The following is a 17,127-nucleotide window of genomic DNA, read 5'->3' as shown; positions in this document are numbered from 1 at the left end:
ATGTTGGCACTTATTTCGAGAGGACTAGAATATAAAAGCAGGGATGTGCTGCTGAGGCTTTATAAGGCTCTGGTCAGACCACATTTAGAATATTGTGAGCAATTTTGGGCCCCATATCTCAGGAAAGATGTGCTGACCCTGGAGAGGGTCCAGAGGAGGTTCACGAGAACGATCCCAGGAATGAAAGACTTAACATATGAGGAACATTTGAGGACTCTGGGTCTATACTCGATGGAGTTTAGAAGGATGAAGTGGGATCTGATTGAAACTTACAGAATACTGAAAGGCCTGGATAGAGTGGACTTGGGGAAGATGTTTCCATTAGTCAGAGAGACTAGGACCCGAGGGCACAGCCTCAGAGTAAAGGGAAGACCTTTTAGAACAGAGATGAGGAGAAACTTCTTTAGCCAGAGGGTGGCGAATCTATGGAATTCATTGCCACAGAAGGCTGTGGAGGCCAGGTCATTGATTGTATTTAAGACCGAGATAGATAGGTTGTTGATTGGTAAGGGGATCAAAGGTTACGGGGAGAAAGCAGGAGAATGGGGTTGAGAAACTTATCAGCCATGATTGAATGGCGGAGCAGACTTGATGGGCCGATTGGCCTAATTTCTGCTCCAATGTCTTATGGTCTTATGGAACGTGAGTTTTCCCAGAGAACATGAGTTTGATGTGTTTGACAGATTTATGAGCTGAATAGGATAATGATTTTAAATATTTATTCAAGTGATATTTGTTTATTTTGATAGATTTATTAGCTTTTCAATGACTTAAAATATTGCTATAGGAATTGTGAATTCTGTTTATAAAATGGATACTAGGGCAGATGTGGCAAGGGTGAAGGAGGCTTTATACTGATCTGAAGAACTGAGCTGATAACTCAGGAAAAGGGGATGGGCCTTTTAATGTACCCACTTAAGGATCTACCACCCTATCCCAGTCTCCGCCTTGGACCTGCCACCAGAGGCAGCTATCCCACCCTTCAAAAGATGTAAATCCTGGCATTGCCAAGATGGAGATATTAAAAAATTCCTGACTCCCAATTTCCATCTCCATGATGAAAATCCAGCCCCCAAGTCTCTGTTGTTGAAAAACATACAACAAACTTATGGTTCCTTATGGGTTAAAGAAAAAATTGGAGGACCAGCTGCACTCTTGCATCTTCTGCACGATGATTCAGGGAAGTGTGTGGAAGCTTGGGATGCAATTAAGAGTTTGAAGGAAAAGTTTAAATGATTGTTGATCAGCTCAAACATAGTGATAAAAACAAAAAAACTGCGGATGCTGGAAATCCAAACAAAAACAGAATTACCTGGAAAAACTCAGCAGGTCTGGCAGCATCGGCGGAGAAGAATCAGCAAGTCAACTCTTTTCTTCTCTGCCGATGCTGCCAGACCTGCTGAGTTTTTCCAGGTAATTCTGTTTTTGTTTTAGCTCAAACATAGTACTGGACATAGATTGGAGAGAGACCTGGGGAGACCAGGGAATGCAGAAAAGTGTGGAGGGACCTTGGAACCCAGTAATAATTTCAGATTTCCAGTTGTCATCTAAGTGCCATGCTGAGTAGCTTGGGTGACCGTGGTCTTCCAAACTTTCTGACCGTAGCAACAGTGAATGATCTCATTGTTAGAATTCTGGTTAAGTCCGTCTTCCATGTTGCCCAAATCTGTTTCCTATACTGTTTCGCTTTTCTTCCATTAATTCTTTGAGTGCTGATTAGGCGCTGCAGCCCTTCTGCATAGGTAACATGCCCAAAGAACTCCATTTACCTTTTGCTATTTTTCGAGTTCTCTTGCTCTTCTGGCCTCCTTCTGTACTTCTTCATTAGTTCTTTTCCCTGCCCAGCTTACCTTTGGGATCCTTCTTAAGCACTGCATTTTGAAGTGGCTGATTTTTTTCTCCCTCTTTCCCAGTGCTCCAAGCTCCGCATCCATAATTCATTACTGACCAGACTTAATATTTTAGTAGGTGGATTCTTGTTTCAAGACTCAAATTCAAGTTTCTTAAAATGTTGCTTTTATTGGTGGGGGAGAAAAAAAAATACACTTTTGGCTTATCCAACCCGTTTTCATGTTTCTGTATTACTTTTGACAGATTTCTAGTATATGTCGTATTTGTTTTTGCTTGCGTATTAATAATTCTTGTTTCTGTAAATTATGCGTTCTTTTGGAACTGCCCCATCGAACGTGATCTTATTCATTGGAATCTTGTATTCTATAAGTATTTTACGGGTTAAGTTGAATATCTTTGTTCATCACTATTGACATTAGGATCACCTGTTGCATGAGAAGTACACGTGAACTAGTCCGAAATTGCTGAAATGATCAAAATCCGGTTACGTTTATCCAAATGGAATTTTAAAAAAATACTTGCATGTACCTTTTTTACTGCTGCAACATTGTTATGGACATTATATAATTACAATATTATATTGTTGTATTTTATCTTGTATTTTCTGGTGACAATCCTTTTCCACACATTTGTTATACCAATCAGATGATACAAAATTATTGGTAATTCAATCTTTGTTTTATGTTCTACTTGCATTTATAACAATGCCTAATGTTGATCCTTTTAGGTACAGATATCAAAGGAGGCATCATGACTACAGACACAGACTTCTCCATCTCTCCTGAAGATCATACCAAGGCTTATTTTAACAAACATTCCAAGGACTTGCTAGTTCGAGTAAGTACAGTTAAGGAATATTATTTTTGATGTGATGCTATCAAATTTGGGTTCGCGCTTTACCAGCATGAAATTACAAAACACGGCGACTCAAATCAGAATGTTATTTTATAAACCACGTAATTACTTTATTTTAGAATCATTTTCTAAGCTATGAAAAGTAAAGCAGTAATTCTTTTGCACAAGTACTTGCCCAATCATTTGATGTACGTTTGTAAATAAATGGTGTTGATATAGTGCTTGTACAGTCATAATGTAACATACACAGATATGTAGAACAATTCCGTGCAGGTGTATGTGTTTGGCAGGGGTACAATTTAAGAGAAATGTAGCCGCAGCCTTGCAGCGATATTTGGGTGTGCCTCACACTTCCTGGTGAAGGAAGTGTACAAAGAGGAGGTTGACTCTCATTGATGCTATTAATTTTTCCTTATTCAAGTTTTGGGTGAGATGAACTCTGACTGATGCCACGATGAAATAGTTCTTCAAGGACTGGAACTTTGTTGCAATTGGTCCTGAAAATGCATTACTAAGGATGAAATGTTCATTGTTGCTTAGAAGCAATCTGTTTTTATTTATAGGCATTGATAAGAACTCTGCAACAGGTGAACCCTGAGCCAGATCAAGAACATGGACCTCAAGCACATCAGAAGCCCTTTCGTATCCTGATAAGTCTACTTGATAAACCGGAACTAGGTAAACTAGCAAATGTTTTATACATTATACCTTCATTTAAAGGGCCATTGACTGTTAAATGACTTGCATTTAAAGTTGATGCAAGATTAATACAAGCAACACAAACTCAGTTTTGAATTTGAAACACATGCCTTCCATTTGTAACTCTAAAATGAATCAATCGAGCTCGGAATCTCAGAACTCAAGGTGGAGGCAATTTGTCAAGTTGAGGAAAAGGGGTAATTCTGGAAGTGAGAGCTTGAGGTTGGTCACATCAGTGAGTTGGGGAGCAGGCAATGGGAGAGGTAAGGTGATCACCCATCAAAGGGATGTGGAAAGGCAGGAAGAAAGGGTTAGAACAGCCTTGAAGCCAATTTAAAATGCTCACATCCTGTGGGGAAAGATGGCAATGCCAGTCCAGTGGCACCAACAAACAGACAAGGAGAGTGTAGCAATTATGGTTCTACTTAGTGTGTAATGAACCTTTAAGCATAATACTACTTAAGAAAGATCAGGTGACCTGTAGTAACCAACAAGGGAGTAATGTGGGTTACCTCAGCAGCCAGTGTAGAGATGGAGTTGGAGTTGAAAGCACATGTGTAGTTGCTGCTGAGTATATTGTAAATAATAATGTTTCCACCCAAGAAGTGCCTGCAGATCAACTCTATCACCAAAAGCACAACTCAGCCATCCTACAACAGAGAAGATCAGCAACATAGCTAGAAGCACAGTCTTGGTAGAGGATTCAATAGCTGAGGTGCTGATGCAGTCTATTCCAGTATAGACAGCCCCAGATGCTTTGCTTCCCAGCTGCTTAGGATAAAGAGCCTATTACACTGAATGGAAAGCTTGTTCAAAGAGCAGGATGTTATGGGTGCTAATCTCAGAATTATACCCTCAGCCATGTATAGGAAGATCAGGGCAATTATAAAACGCCTGGATATTGTTGGGCACTGACATGGGTTCTAGGACAAATGGACAATATTCTGTAAGAACGAGCTACATCAAACAAAGCTGATGCAAATGTATTGGCCAACAGTTAAATATGGAAGTGACAAGTTCCTCACACTAGGAAAGAGAGGGAGCTGGGAAAATAAACAACACCCAGCTCACAGTGAAGGGTAAAATAGATCAGTGAAGTATTCAAAGGCTGAAGTGAAGATGGTGTACTTTGGACAGAAAACTGATAAATATGCATGTATCACAATGTACAGATTGTAGGAAATAAACTGGGGTACTTAAAGCAGTTCATTTATAGGAAGATTCAGGCTGAACAGCATCAACAGCAACCTGGCTGCCAAGTGGACGATAATGGAAAATATACGTTGCCCGGTTGAATATATTAGGAGGAATAGAAAAACGAGAAAATGGGGCGGCAATCGTGTAAAGAGGAGATAACGTTTGTTTCACGGTGAGATATGTGGCAAAGTTTCCCAGTGGGTTGGCTTGTAATGGAGGTGGGAGAACTAGGAAAATGTGTCCTGATTGGGGTTAATACCTCGACCTATTTTGAGAGGTTGAGGTTTGATGAGACTGCTGGTCATTGCAATTAACTATGTCAATTTTACAGGTCCTCAGGTCATTGGGGATTTGCTTCTTGAAGTGATCAGAGCTTTTTATTCCATTTGTAAAGAGATGCTCGATTCAGATATGCAATCAAGCCAGAATGAGAGTCTGCTAATAAGGTATAGATGAAACTTCTGCATGAATATAGAATGGATAGACTTTAAAATAAAACTAAAAGGTTAAAATGGTGGTAAACTAACTTCAGTTGTTCAACTGGTATTTGTATGCCTTGCGCTTTCCTGCGCGCTCTCCTTGCCTCTCCCTCCCTCATTCGCTCTCTTTCTGTCTTTCCCTCTCCCTCTCTTGCTCTCGCCCCCTCCTCTCTCGCTCTCGCCCCCTCCTCTCTCGCTCTCGCCCCCTCCTCTCTCGCTCTCGCCCCCTCCTCTCTCGCTCTCGCCCCCTCCTCTCTCGCTCTCGCCCCCTCCTCTCTCGCTCTCGCCCCCTCCTCTCTCGCTCTCGCCCCCTCCTCCCGCGCTCTCGCCCCCCCTCCCGCGCTCTCGCCCCCTCCTCTCTCGCTCTCGCCCCCTCCTCTCTCGCTCTCGCCCCCTCCTCTCTCGCTCTCCCCCCCTCCTCTCTCGCTCTCCCCCCCTCCTCTCTCGCTCTCCCCCCCCCCCTCGCTCTCCCCCCCCCTCTCGCTCTCCCCCCACCTCTCCTCTCTCTCGCTCTCCCACCCCACCCCTCCTCTCTCTCGCTCTCCCACCCCACCCCTCCTCTCTCTCGCTCTCCCACCCCACCCCTCCTCTCTCTCGCTCTCCCATCTCACCCCCTCCCTCCTCGCGCTATCCTCCCCCACCCCCTCCCTTCCTTTTGATTTTCGAACTGTGTGTAGCATTTTTGAAAATTTCTAGTTTTCCATTGATTTGTACGTAGGAAAAAAAGACTTGAGTGAAGGTTTGGTTGCGTTTGATTTTGTTTTTGCCATTATAGGATTTTTCCAGTTGTGAATCTTGCTGTTTTCTTGTTCACTTTTTGCAAATGTATTGACACGCTTGACACCATTTTATAAAATTTTCTATTTTATCCTAATCTGTCTTTTGTTCTCCTGAGGAGTTTCCTCATTTATTACTGTGAATTAATGCCACAGACCCATCAGAACCATGAATACAATTCTTTATTTTAACCCTCCTCAGCAAAATTAAAGGAAATAAAAATGCATCAGAAGTAATAAAGACGGTCAATGTGCTGATCACCTCACTAAACACGGATTACCTGTGGGATTACTTTACTAGGCTTTTTGAAGACTGCATCAGGTAAAGCTGGAGTGTTCAATATTCATGTGGCAAAATATTTACCTTGTTTTGCGTGACACTGGTATGGGCAAGAGGGGGTTTAATTTAAACAGCACTGATTTCTCTCCTCACCACCTGTCCGTAAACAGAAAGGTGTTTTTGAGTTGTTCTTCCCCCCCCCCCCAATAAGCAGTGGCATATTTCCCTAGGTATTGGTGCGATTCAATTTTCTATTAATAACCCCACAGCAAACTCGATATAGGATAAACTCCCAAGTATTAAATTATTTGCATACACTCAAAATGCAGGAGGAAGGTCGTAATGTTGTCTCCATTGCATTGTTAAAGGGATAGAAGAAAGAAAGATTTATGGTGCAGAGATTGCAGAAGGAAATATTGTTTCACGTGGACTCCAGAGTCCAGAATCTAAGACCAAAGAGGTCTTCCTTCATGGAGGTCAACGGGCTGAAAACTGATGCTGTGTAATTCACTCTTCCGATGGTGTTGACTTCACACAATGAGATGGGCACGTAGAGATGGACCAGTCTTATACGCATTGGTAAAGGATTTCCAGCAGAAGCAGTGTAGGTGGGGGCAGGTGCCCAACCTGGGCCAGAGCTCCTTGCCTATAAGGCTGCTAGTCAGATGGTAAAAACACACTGCTTTGCTGAACTGCAAAGTCTCAGTATTACTGGTTCCACAAGCCAGAGACCCATGTCACATGACTCCCACCTCTCCACACACTCTTTGACAAGGGATGTTTATCCTTCATCTGGCCCTTGAGATTGTTAAATGTCCCAACTGTTAGGAATTGAAAGGAAGGCTGTACAGCCCTTTGTCTTGGCAGATGAGCAGACTCCTGTTAGCCAGCCTGGGTTATGAAATGCAGATGGCCTTTGTATAGCTCTCTTTGAATTTGGTCTGTGCAGCCCATTGGTGGCTCTTCAGGGATAACGAGGTGTGAATTTCTCCGATATTGCCATTTAGTTCCTTTTCTTTGAAGTCACAGACAAACATAGATTCAGCCATTTTAGGTCTTTGACCAGGTTGAAATTTTTAGAGATAGCAATGAGCATATCTCTATATGTTTATATATTTTTTTAAAAGTACAGGGTAAGATCTTAGTCCTTCACAGGCACCTTTATGCCTGTTAGGTTTCCTAGTGGGATGGGTAGTGGAAAACCAAGGTTCTCATGATTCAGTGCCAACAAAGCTAAAAGGAAAGTTCATGTGGGAGAAATTATGTGTACGTGAGTAAGCCACACATCAGTCCTCTGGTTCCTTACCACTAATTTGATCACCCTACTCAAGCACTGTCTCTGCCTGAGCCTGACTGTTTGCAGATTTGGTTTCCTGTTTGATTTTCAGACACAGTATTCCACCCTGAAGACCACTTGCTTACAACTCTGATAGATTGCCTGTTTTGTGCCTCTGCTTGTCTGCCCTTTTGGCATTGGAGTCAATGCTCATGTCATCTCCAGCTGTCATTGGTCTCTGGCCTTTCAAATTATCCAAAACTCTGCTTGGATAGCTGTCTAAAATTCCTACCACACAAATCTTCCCCTAAGTCACACCTTCTTAGTGCTTCAATCCTGTCCCTATTTATTCTTTCGTGGGTGTCGCTGGCTAGGCCAGTGTTTATTGCCCATCCCTAATTGCCCTTGAGAAAGTGATGGTGAGCTGCCTTCTTGAACCACTGCAGTCCATGTGGTGTAGGTACACTCACAGTGTTGTTAGGGAAGGAGTTCCCGGATTTTAACCCAGTGACAGTGAAGGAACGGCGATATATTTCCAAGTCAGGAAGGTGAATGACTTGGAGAGGAACTTGCAGGTGGTGCTGTTCCCAATTTCATTCCGTTCAATTTAAAATCCTCACTCTTATCTTCAATTTTCTCTAGCAGCAACCTTTCTCTACAATCCCCTCTGGCCCTGTATTCTCTCCATGTGCCCCCTCCAACCTCTGGACACTGTTTTTCTGATTTTGTGTTTTCTTTCCCCTCACTCCACGTGGTGTTACAGGCGACAATTACCTGGGTCCTTCTTTCTTGCATTTCTGGTTTAAACCTCTCCACCTGTCATCTCTTTAAAAATCTTACACCTTTCAGTGAAACGCCTTGGTTTTAGAGAGAGGAAGTTGGAGTAGTCGAAGCTGGAGATGACCAAGACATGGTCACCATGGTTTCATAGTTGATGGGACAGAGGTAGGTGCAAAAATTATGTATTGGAAGGGAAAACTAGTCTCTTTTATGATAGGCACTTTAAAAAATCATTCATGGGATATGGGCGTCGCTGGTTAGGCCAGCATTTATTCTCCATCCCTCATTGCCCTGGTTCAGAGGTCATTTAAAAGTCAACCATGTTGCTGTGGGTCTGGAGTCGCGTGTAGGCCAGACCAGTAGATTTCCTTCACTAAAGGACAATAGTGAGCCAGATGGGTTTTTCCCAACAATTGACAATGGTTTCGTGGTCATCATTAGACTTTTAATTCCAGATTTTTATTGGATTCAGATTCCACCATCTGCCGTGGTGGGATTCAAACCCGGGTCCCCAGAGCTTTACCCTGGGCCTCTCGATTACTAGTCCAGCGAAGTGGGACCTGGTGGTCAATTAGGTTCAAAGTTCAGCAGGGTTGGAAACTCTGAGGAGGTGTGGCTAGGTAATGGGTGATGGAATCAGTGACAAGGAGCCGCTAGCATTGATGTCGAGATTGAATGAATGCATAGAAAATTTATGGCCCAGAAGGAGGCCCTTTAGCCCATCTTATCTGCCAACCGACAAAGAACTATCCGGCCTAATTTAGCTTTTCAGCAGTTGGTCCATAACCATGTCGTTTACAATACTTTGAGAGCATTTCCAAGTCATGTCCGTTGTTGAGTGGATGTGTTGAAATGTTGCAGGCAAAGTAATCCTTCTGCTATAAAGCCATTAAAAACTTTGGATCTGCGCTGTTTGTGTATTGCCTACAGGCCTCATGCTGTTCTTTTTCCAAAATTATCTTTTATTTTCTGTGTTTCACTTGTGGGCATATGGTTCCTTGAAAACTTTAGTTGCAGCATGGAAAAAAGGACATGCGTTTGTGAAGTATTTTAACACCTCAAAGGAAGGAAACTGAATGGACCACCCGGCATCATCCAAGGCACGGGAGATGACAGCGGCAAACTCAGCCCTGTTGACCCTGCAAAGTCGTCCTTACTAAAGCCTGAGGGCTTGTACCAAAATTGGGAGAGCTGGTTAACAGGCTAATCAAGCAATGGCCTGACATACTCATACTCAGGGAATCATTTCTTGCAGACAATGTCCCAGACATCACCACCACCATCTGTAGAGAAAAAAGAGTTAACATTTTGAGTCCATATGACTCTTCTTCAGACCGCTCTGAAGAGGAGTCATACAGACTCGAAACGCTAACTCTTTTTTTTCCTCCACAGATGCTCTTCGACCTGCTTGGATTTTCTGGCATTTTCCATTTTTACATTTGCAGTATTTTGCTTTTACCACCATCACTATCCCTGGGTATGTCCTGTCCCACCAACAGGACAGGCCCAGCAGAGGTGGTGGCACAGTGGTATACAGTCAGGATGGAGTTGCCCTAAATATTGCAACCCTCAATATTGACTCCAGACCCCATAAAGCCTCGTGGCATCAGGTCAAACATGGTCAAGGAAACCTCCTTGTCCCTCCACCCCCCCACCACCACAGCTGATGAATCAGTGCCCCTCCATGTTGAACACGAATTGGAGAAAGCACTGAGGGTGGAAAGGGGACAAAATGTACTCTGGGTGGGGGTTTTCAGTGTCTATCACCAAGGGGGGCCGGTAGGACCACTACTGGCCAAGTCCCAAAGGGCATAGCTGTTAGACTGGATCAGTGGCAGGTGGTGAGGGAACCAACAAGAGGGAAAAACATTTCTCTTCATCCCCACCATGCATCTGCCCATGACAATATCGGCAGGACTGACCATCGCACAGGCCTTGTGGAAATGAAGTCCCGTCTTCACATTGAAAATACCCTCCATCATGTGTAGCACCACCACCGTGATAAATGGGATAGATTTCGAACAGATCTAGCAGCTCGAGACTAGGCACCCAGTTGAGGTGCTGTGGGATATCAGCAGCAGAATTTTACTCAACCACCATCAGTAACCTCATGTAACCTCCCCTGCTCTGCCATTCCCACCAAGCCAGGGATCAACCCTGGTTCAATGAAGGGGGCAGGAGGACATTCCACGAGCAGCACCAGGCATACCTAACAATGAGGCATCAGCCTGGTGAAGCTACAACACAGGACTACTTGCATGCCAAGCAGCATAAGCAACAAGTGATAGACAGAGCTAAGCGGTCCCACAACCAACTGATCAGATCTAAGCATCTCAGCCCTGCTACATCCAGCCATGAATGGTGGTGGACAAGTAAACAACTTGCTGGATGAGGAGGCTCCACAGGTATCCTCATCCTCAATGATGGAGAGCCCAGCACATCAGCGCAAAAGATAAGGCTGAAGCATTTGCTTCAGCCAGAAATGCCAAGTGGATGATCCATCTTGGCCTCCTCCTGGGGTCCCCAGCATCACAGATGCCAGTCTTCAGCCGATTTCAATTCACTTCACATGACATCAAGAAATGGCCGAAGGCACTGGATACTGCAAAGTCTATGCCCCCTGACAGTATGCTGGCAATAGTACTGAAGACTTATGCTCCAGAACTTGCTGCGCCCCTAGCCAAGCTGTTCCAGTACAGCTACAACACTGGCATCTACCAGGCTATGTGGAAAATTGCCCAGATATGCCCTGTACACAAAAAGCAGGACAAATTCAACCCGCCCAATTACCACCCCATCAGTCCACTGTTGACCGTTAGTGATGGAAGGGGTCGTCAACAGTGCTATCAAGCAGTACTTGCTTAGCAATAACCTTCTCACGGATGCTCAGTTTGGGTTCCACCAGGGCCATTCAGCTCCTGATCTCATTACAGCCTTGGTTCAAACATGGACAAAAGAGCTCAACTCCAGAGGGGAGGTAAGAGTGACTGCCCTTGACATCAAGGCCGCAATTTATTGAGTGTGGCATCAAGCAGTGTCACGCAAGTGTAATAATTCTCATAATGTTATTGTGATTTATTGTAAAAGTAGGTTAATAGTGGGGCTTAGATAGCTTGTGTGTGAGGGGGATTTAATTGAATTGGAGACAGCTGGTCTGGTGGCTCTGACTCATTAAAAGAAGCTAGTTTTGAAATGCTAAATATATAAACATGACTGAATTCTTGGAGGTGAGGAGAATTTGAAATTTTGAGATAAATCAGGGTAATTTTAATTTCAAAGAGATGGTAGGATGTTGCATCTAGCCAGAGAAGCTAGGCCAGGCAGTGTGTTTATTTTCCCCGAAGGTTAACATCATGAAAAGATTTATATTATGAGAGTGTTAAAGTTTCAAAGACATTTGGAACAATAGAATTTGCATTAAAAGGGAGAAACATATATAAAGGATATTGGGGTTGTGTTAGAGAAGGGATTTTAAGATCTAACAGAAGTGTGAAAAGCTTCCAGTATCTGTACATTAAGTCTGCGGCCTACAAAAACTGAAGCTGGATAAAGCCATTTTGAATTCTACCATCCAAGGTATTGTGGTGACATGCCTGAATGTTTTTTTTTTAACCATTGCCTTAACAGGAATGTAACTGGAAGCCAGATTAATTAGGAGTTTAGGAGTTATTACAGCGGTAATTTGTAGACTTATGTATGTACTTGAAATTTTTTCTTTTGTTAATAAATGTTTAATTTGGTTTTCTGAAAAAAATCCCTGAAGCCTGGGTGGACTTTTAATACTTAATTCGGGGCACGCATCTCGAAATAAATACAAATTGCAAAACGGTTGTGACTGCTTGATCAAGTTTCCCTCATGTATTTGATCCACCTGGCACATATCATTTGTGTCATAACAAGGAACTCTAGCAAAACTTGAGTCAGTGGGAATAAGGGGGAAAACTCTGCTGGTTGGAGTCATACCTAGTGCAAAGGAAGATTGTTGTGGTTGTTGGAGGCCAGTCATCTCAGCTCCAGGACATCACTGCAGGAGCTCCTCAGGATAGTGTCCTCTGCCCAACTATCTTCAGCTGCTTCATCAATAACCTTCCTTCTATCATAAGGCCAGAAGTGGGGATGTTCACTGATGATTGCATAATGTTCACCATTCGCGACAATTCAGATATTGAAACAGTCCATGTCCTAATACAGCAAGACCTGGACCATATCAAGGCTTGGGCTGACGAGTGACAAGTGCCACACAAGTGCCAGGCAATAACCATCTCCAACAAGAGAGAATCTAACCATCGCCCCTTGACATTCAATGGCATTACCGTTGCTGAACCCCCTCTATTATCAACATCCTGGGGGTTACCATTGACCAGAAACTGAACTGGACTAGCTATATAAATACTATGGCTACAAGATCAGATCAGAGGCTAGGAGTCCTGTGAAGAGTAACTCACCCCCTGACTTCCCAAAGCCTGTCTACCATCTGTAGGGCACAAGTCAGGAGTACGATGGAATACTTGCCTGGATGAGTGCAGCTCCAACAACACTCAAGAAGCTTAACACCATTCAGGACAAAGCAGTCCGCTTGATTGGCACCACATCCACAAACCTTCACTCTCTCCTCCACTAACACACAGCAGCAGTGCGTACCATCTACAAGATGCACTGCAGGAACTCAGCAAGGCTCCTTAAACAGTACCTTCCAAACTCAGGACCACTACCATCTAGAAGGACAAGGGCAGCAGATAGATTGGAACACCACCACCTTGCAAGTTCCCCACCAAGACAGTCAGCATCCTGATTTGGAAATATATTGCCGTTCCTTCACTTGTCACTGGGTCAAAATCCTGGGACGGACTCGCTACACCCACCTGTGGGTGTACCTACACCATGTGGACTGCAGTGGTTCAAGAAGGAAGCTCACCACCACCTTCTCAAAGGCAATTAGAATGGGCAATAAATGCTGGCCCAGCCAGTGAAGCCCACATCCCGTAAATGAATTTTAAAAAAACCTTTTTAACAGCTGACATTTAGTCATCGTTTCCCCAATAGTTGAAGTTCATGTTTATTCTCTTGCCATTTTGTAACTTGTGTGACTGTGACGGAGAATGTTCTAAATAGCTGTTTGAAGCTTCCATTTATGAAATGGTGTGCCATTTTTGAAATTGTGAGGAATCAAGGATGATGCTCTGTGATTTACAGGAGCAGAGCTCAACCAAGAAGTCACATGCTAGAGGAAGGTCCAAGTGCTCCTCCAACTGTCCAAGAACTCTGTTGTCTGCTTGTGTTTCTCTTAGAAGTCATTCCATTGGTAAGTCTGCATTATTTACTCGATGGTTTCTCAGTGTGAAAAGACTTGAATGGCTTTCTGTTGTGCGGCTAATTTGATTTCTCTCTTTGGTTTATTTTCTTGCATCATGAAGTAATCATTACTTGTTTCTGTAGTTTGTATTTTTTGGACTTTTTTGATTATTAAAAGAATAGCTTGCATTTACATTGCATCTTTCATGATATCCGGATGTCCCAAGGTACCTTACAGTCAATGAAGTACTTTTAAAGTGTTATATTGTAGGGAATGTGGCAGCCAGTTTACACTCAGCAAGCTCCCAGAAGAGAATGACCAGATAATCTGTTTGTGATGTTGGTTGAATGATTAAGTATTGGCCAGGACAGCAATGATCAAACAGCTGATGCAATAGTGAATTCTGCACAAAGTCCTTATCGCTTTAGTTTTTTTATAACATTTTTGAAAATGCTTCCCATTTGTATCCCACCTTTTTTTTTTTAACAGACCCATAAATATCCAAATGTCCATTGGTTGCCTGATCAAAAAAGCTGAGATAATCTCCTGTCTCTTAGATGTTCAAAGATCATATGAGCAGTTGATGGTGATGCTCACTATCCATCCAGCACAGCACTGCAGCTTGGTTGCAGAATTACATAAGAACTAGGAACAGGAGTAGACCATTCAGCCCCTCGAGCCTGCTCCGCCATTCAATAAGATCATGGCTGATCATCGTGTTTCGATTTCCTCATTCCCGTCTAACCCCGATAACCTTTGATTCCCTTGCCTAACAAGAATCTATCTACCTCTGCCTTAAAAAATATTCAATGACCCCGCCTCCACTACAGCCTGAGGCAGAGAATTCCAAAGTCCAACCCTGAGAGAAAATATTTCTCTTCATCTCTGTCCTAAAAGGGCATCCCCTAGTTTCACATCAGTGCCCCCTAGTCCTGGACTCACAAGAGAAAACGTCCTTTTCAAGGTTGTTCTGGAGTCAATTGCATTGTTGTTGACCTAGAGTCACATGTAGGTCAGACCAGATAAGGACAACAGCTATCCTTCCCTAAAGGGCATTAGTGAACCAGATAGTTTCATGATCATCATTACTGAGATTAGCTTTCAATTCCAGATTTTATTAATTAATTGAATTTGAATTCCACCAGCTGCTGTGCTGAGGTTTGAACCCCTGTCCCCAGAGCATTAGTTGGTTCTCTGGATTATAAGTCCAGTGATGTAACTGTTACACCACCATCTCCCCCAGTTGTTGTGTGGTATAATACTATACTGCCTGTTGTGACATCTGTTGCATTTTTCAATTCTATTTTGACACAAGCTGCTGCTCTAATGTATTTGAGTAAACTTCTTGTTAATAAGCATTTTCCCATTTAGGCGATAGTAAACACGTCACTAATATTATGTTACCATCGTCTGGTTAGCAGCCACCAATCCATCACCCTGCCTTAACTGTACAGCAAGGTTCTCGCTGCTCACTAGAGAGATCAGGAGTGAGTGCAAGTCAAAGAGACGACTACTTCTATTAAAAACCATTAACCTGTGGGCCCTAACTGGGCAGATCTGATCTTACCACCATTGTATATTCTGTTAACCTGCTAGAGGCTTAAAGCATCTCAGAGCCAAGTGAAATTTAATTGGAAATGTTGCATATTTTCTGGCTGCTGTGTTTCTCGTTATAGTGCACTGAGCAAATGAGGTATGCATTGTTCACAGCTGGGGGCCAGATCCTATTAGTATTCCAATAAGCCTGACATGAAATGCTTCTCTAGAAAGATGCAATATCCCCAAAGGGTGGTTGTGTCAGTTGTGGTTCAGTGAATTCAGTAGGGATGTGTCGGGTACCTTATCCCTGTTACCAAGCCAGTGATTATATTGTTGTAGTACCTGATTCCAGACACTGGGTGGGACCAGTAGTAGTTTTTATTTTGCATAACATCATTCAGTTGCTGGGAAGTGACAATACAACAATATCACTGGCCCAAGCACCACAGTAGCATGGACACAAGGATTTAGGAATGAAAGTGTTGGATCCTGGTCACTAGTTTAGTTGGACTAATGGATCTGGATCGCGTGCTTGTTCCAGGATGGCCAAGTTGGTGCCATAGACAGAGTAGATCAGCAGACGGTTCTTATGTAGAACACATTCTATTATTTTACAAAGGAACTCAGCAGCTACACTTGTGTGCTTTCAACTCAAACCCTGCCTCTTCAGTACAGACTCTAACTCTATACTACTCACTACCCCTACTGACATCTGAGGTAGCCCATGCTACTCAGCTATTGGTTAATGAGATCATGTGGTCTTCCATTATACATTCTTCTTTAAAGGTATATCGCGCATCAGATTACTACATCCCTCCCCCTTTTACTCAAATACTTTTTACAGTTACAATTCCAATTTTTCTCAAAATATCAACTTATTTACACATAAGTAATTACAAATTCAGTCTTTCTGCGGGTTTCCTTATGCGTGTAGAACGTCTCAGCTCTACAGCTTCAGATGCTTTGCCAGGAATCTCTTTTTCTGGTGTTGTCCGAACATCAGATTCTTTGGTGGGCATCTACAAATCTGTTTCCTCAACTCTTTGCAGGTACAGCCGATCCTTCAAACACATCTGTACTCAGCTGTGTTCTTTCAACAGGAGACATTGATGCAGTCATGAACACCTGGGGGAATCATTTCCTGGTACTTTGTTTCTCTCCTCATACGATCTATATTCTTGTATGACTCGGTCTTCCATTTTCATATGGTAAGAGGTCCAGTCACTGCACTTATTTCATCTGATACCCACTTGGGTCCTTCTCCAAAATTTTTCACATATATCGTCTCTCCTTTGGTAAGCTGTCTGTCACGATTATGCTGGCCATGTTCACTTTTCTGAGTTCCCTGACCCCTTCCCACTCCGCACCCCCCTCCCCCACCCCCCAACAGAAGATGTTGGTGACTTCGCCTCATATATGTCCATCTATTTTGAGTGCGCATCAACAATAATGAGAAACATTGTTCCCATAAAAGGTCCCACATAGTCAATATGTAACCGCATCCATGGCCTTGTTGACTACTCTCATGGGTGTAACGGAGCTGTTGAAGGTAACTTTTGCACTTGCTGACACTGCATGCAACTCCTCAATAAGCTCTCTATTCCTCTATCCATTCCAGGCCACCATAGGTGCTATGGTCTTTCAGGAAATGCCTGATTGTGCTCTGTGTAGTTCAGTTAACAATGGTTTTCGTCATTTTGGAGAAACAATCACTCAAGCTCCCCACAATAAGATGGTTGTCTCATATCTTCTGTGAAATTACAGTTTTATTTCGTCAGATACAGATTCTTATGACCAACCATGAAGAACTTGTTCTCGTACTTTGGATAAGACTGGGTCTCGACTTGTTCAATCTCTGATCTATCTAGCACACACCGGTGATGAATGTAAGAAGTTCAATAATAAAACGAGTCCTTGAGGAACTGGAACATCCTCATCGTTTTCTTTCAAAGATAAACAACGAATTGCATCAGAGTTTGCAATCTGATTTCCAGGCCTGTGAATAAAAGTATACTCATATGCTGCCAGGATCAATGGCCATCTCTTATTCTTGCTGAGGCTATGGGTGGTATAGCCTTGTCCTCGCTGAATAATCCTAGCAA

General features: G+C 43.1%; 1 protein-coding gene across 6 annotated transcripts in view; it reads left to right on the top strand.

The window, feature by feature from the left end:
- dop1b (DOP1 leucine zipper like protein B) overlaps positions 1-17,127 on the top strand; it is a 133,230-nt gene that overhangs the window by 55,362 nt on the left and 60,741 nt on the right. For 4 of the 6 annotated variants that reach the window (XR_005945888.1, XM_041211836.1, XM_041211834.1 and 1 more), the window contains exons 8-12: positions 2,579-2,688; positions 3,270-3,384; positions 4,934-5,048; positions 6,060-6,179; positions 13,387-13,495. Coding sequence is in view for 5 of the 6 variants with exons in the window: in XM_041211836.1 (XP_041067770.1) it covers positions 2,579-2,688; positions 3,270-3,384; positions 4,934-5,048; positions 6,060-6,179; positions 13,387-13,495 (569 nt within the window). In the remaining variant the exon portion in view is untranslated. Of the gene's footprint in view, positions 1-2,578; positions 2,689-3,269; positions 3,385-4,681; positions 4,775-4,933; positions 5,049-6,059; positions 6,180-13,386; positions 13,496-17,127 lie in introns of those variants that run through there. The other 2 variants (XM_041211835.1, XM_041211837.1) reach the window with 2 other exon arrangements.

Source organism: Carcharodon carcharias, chromosome 18 (assembly GCF_017639515.1).
Source record: "Carcharodon carcharias isolate sCarCar2 chromosome 18, sCarCar2.pri, whole genome shotgun sequence".
Taxonomy (NCBI): domain Eukaryota; kingdom Metazoa; phylum Chordata; class Chondrichthyes; order Lamniformes; family Lamnidae; genus Carcharodon; species Carcharodon carcharias.
The sequence above is the reverse complement of the archived record's forward strand: the minus strand, read 5'-3'. Positions and strand labels throughout refer to the sequence as shown.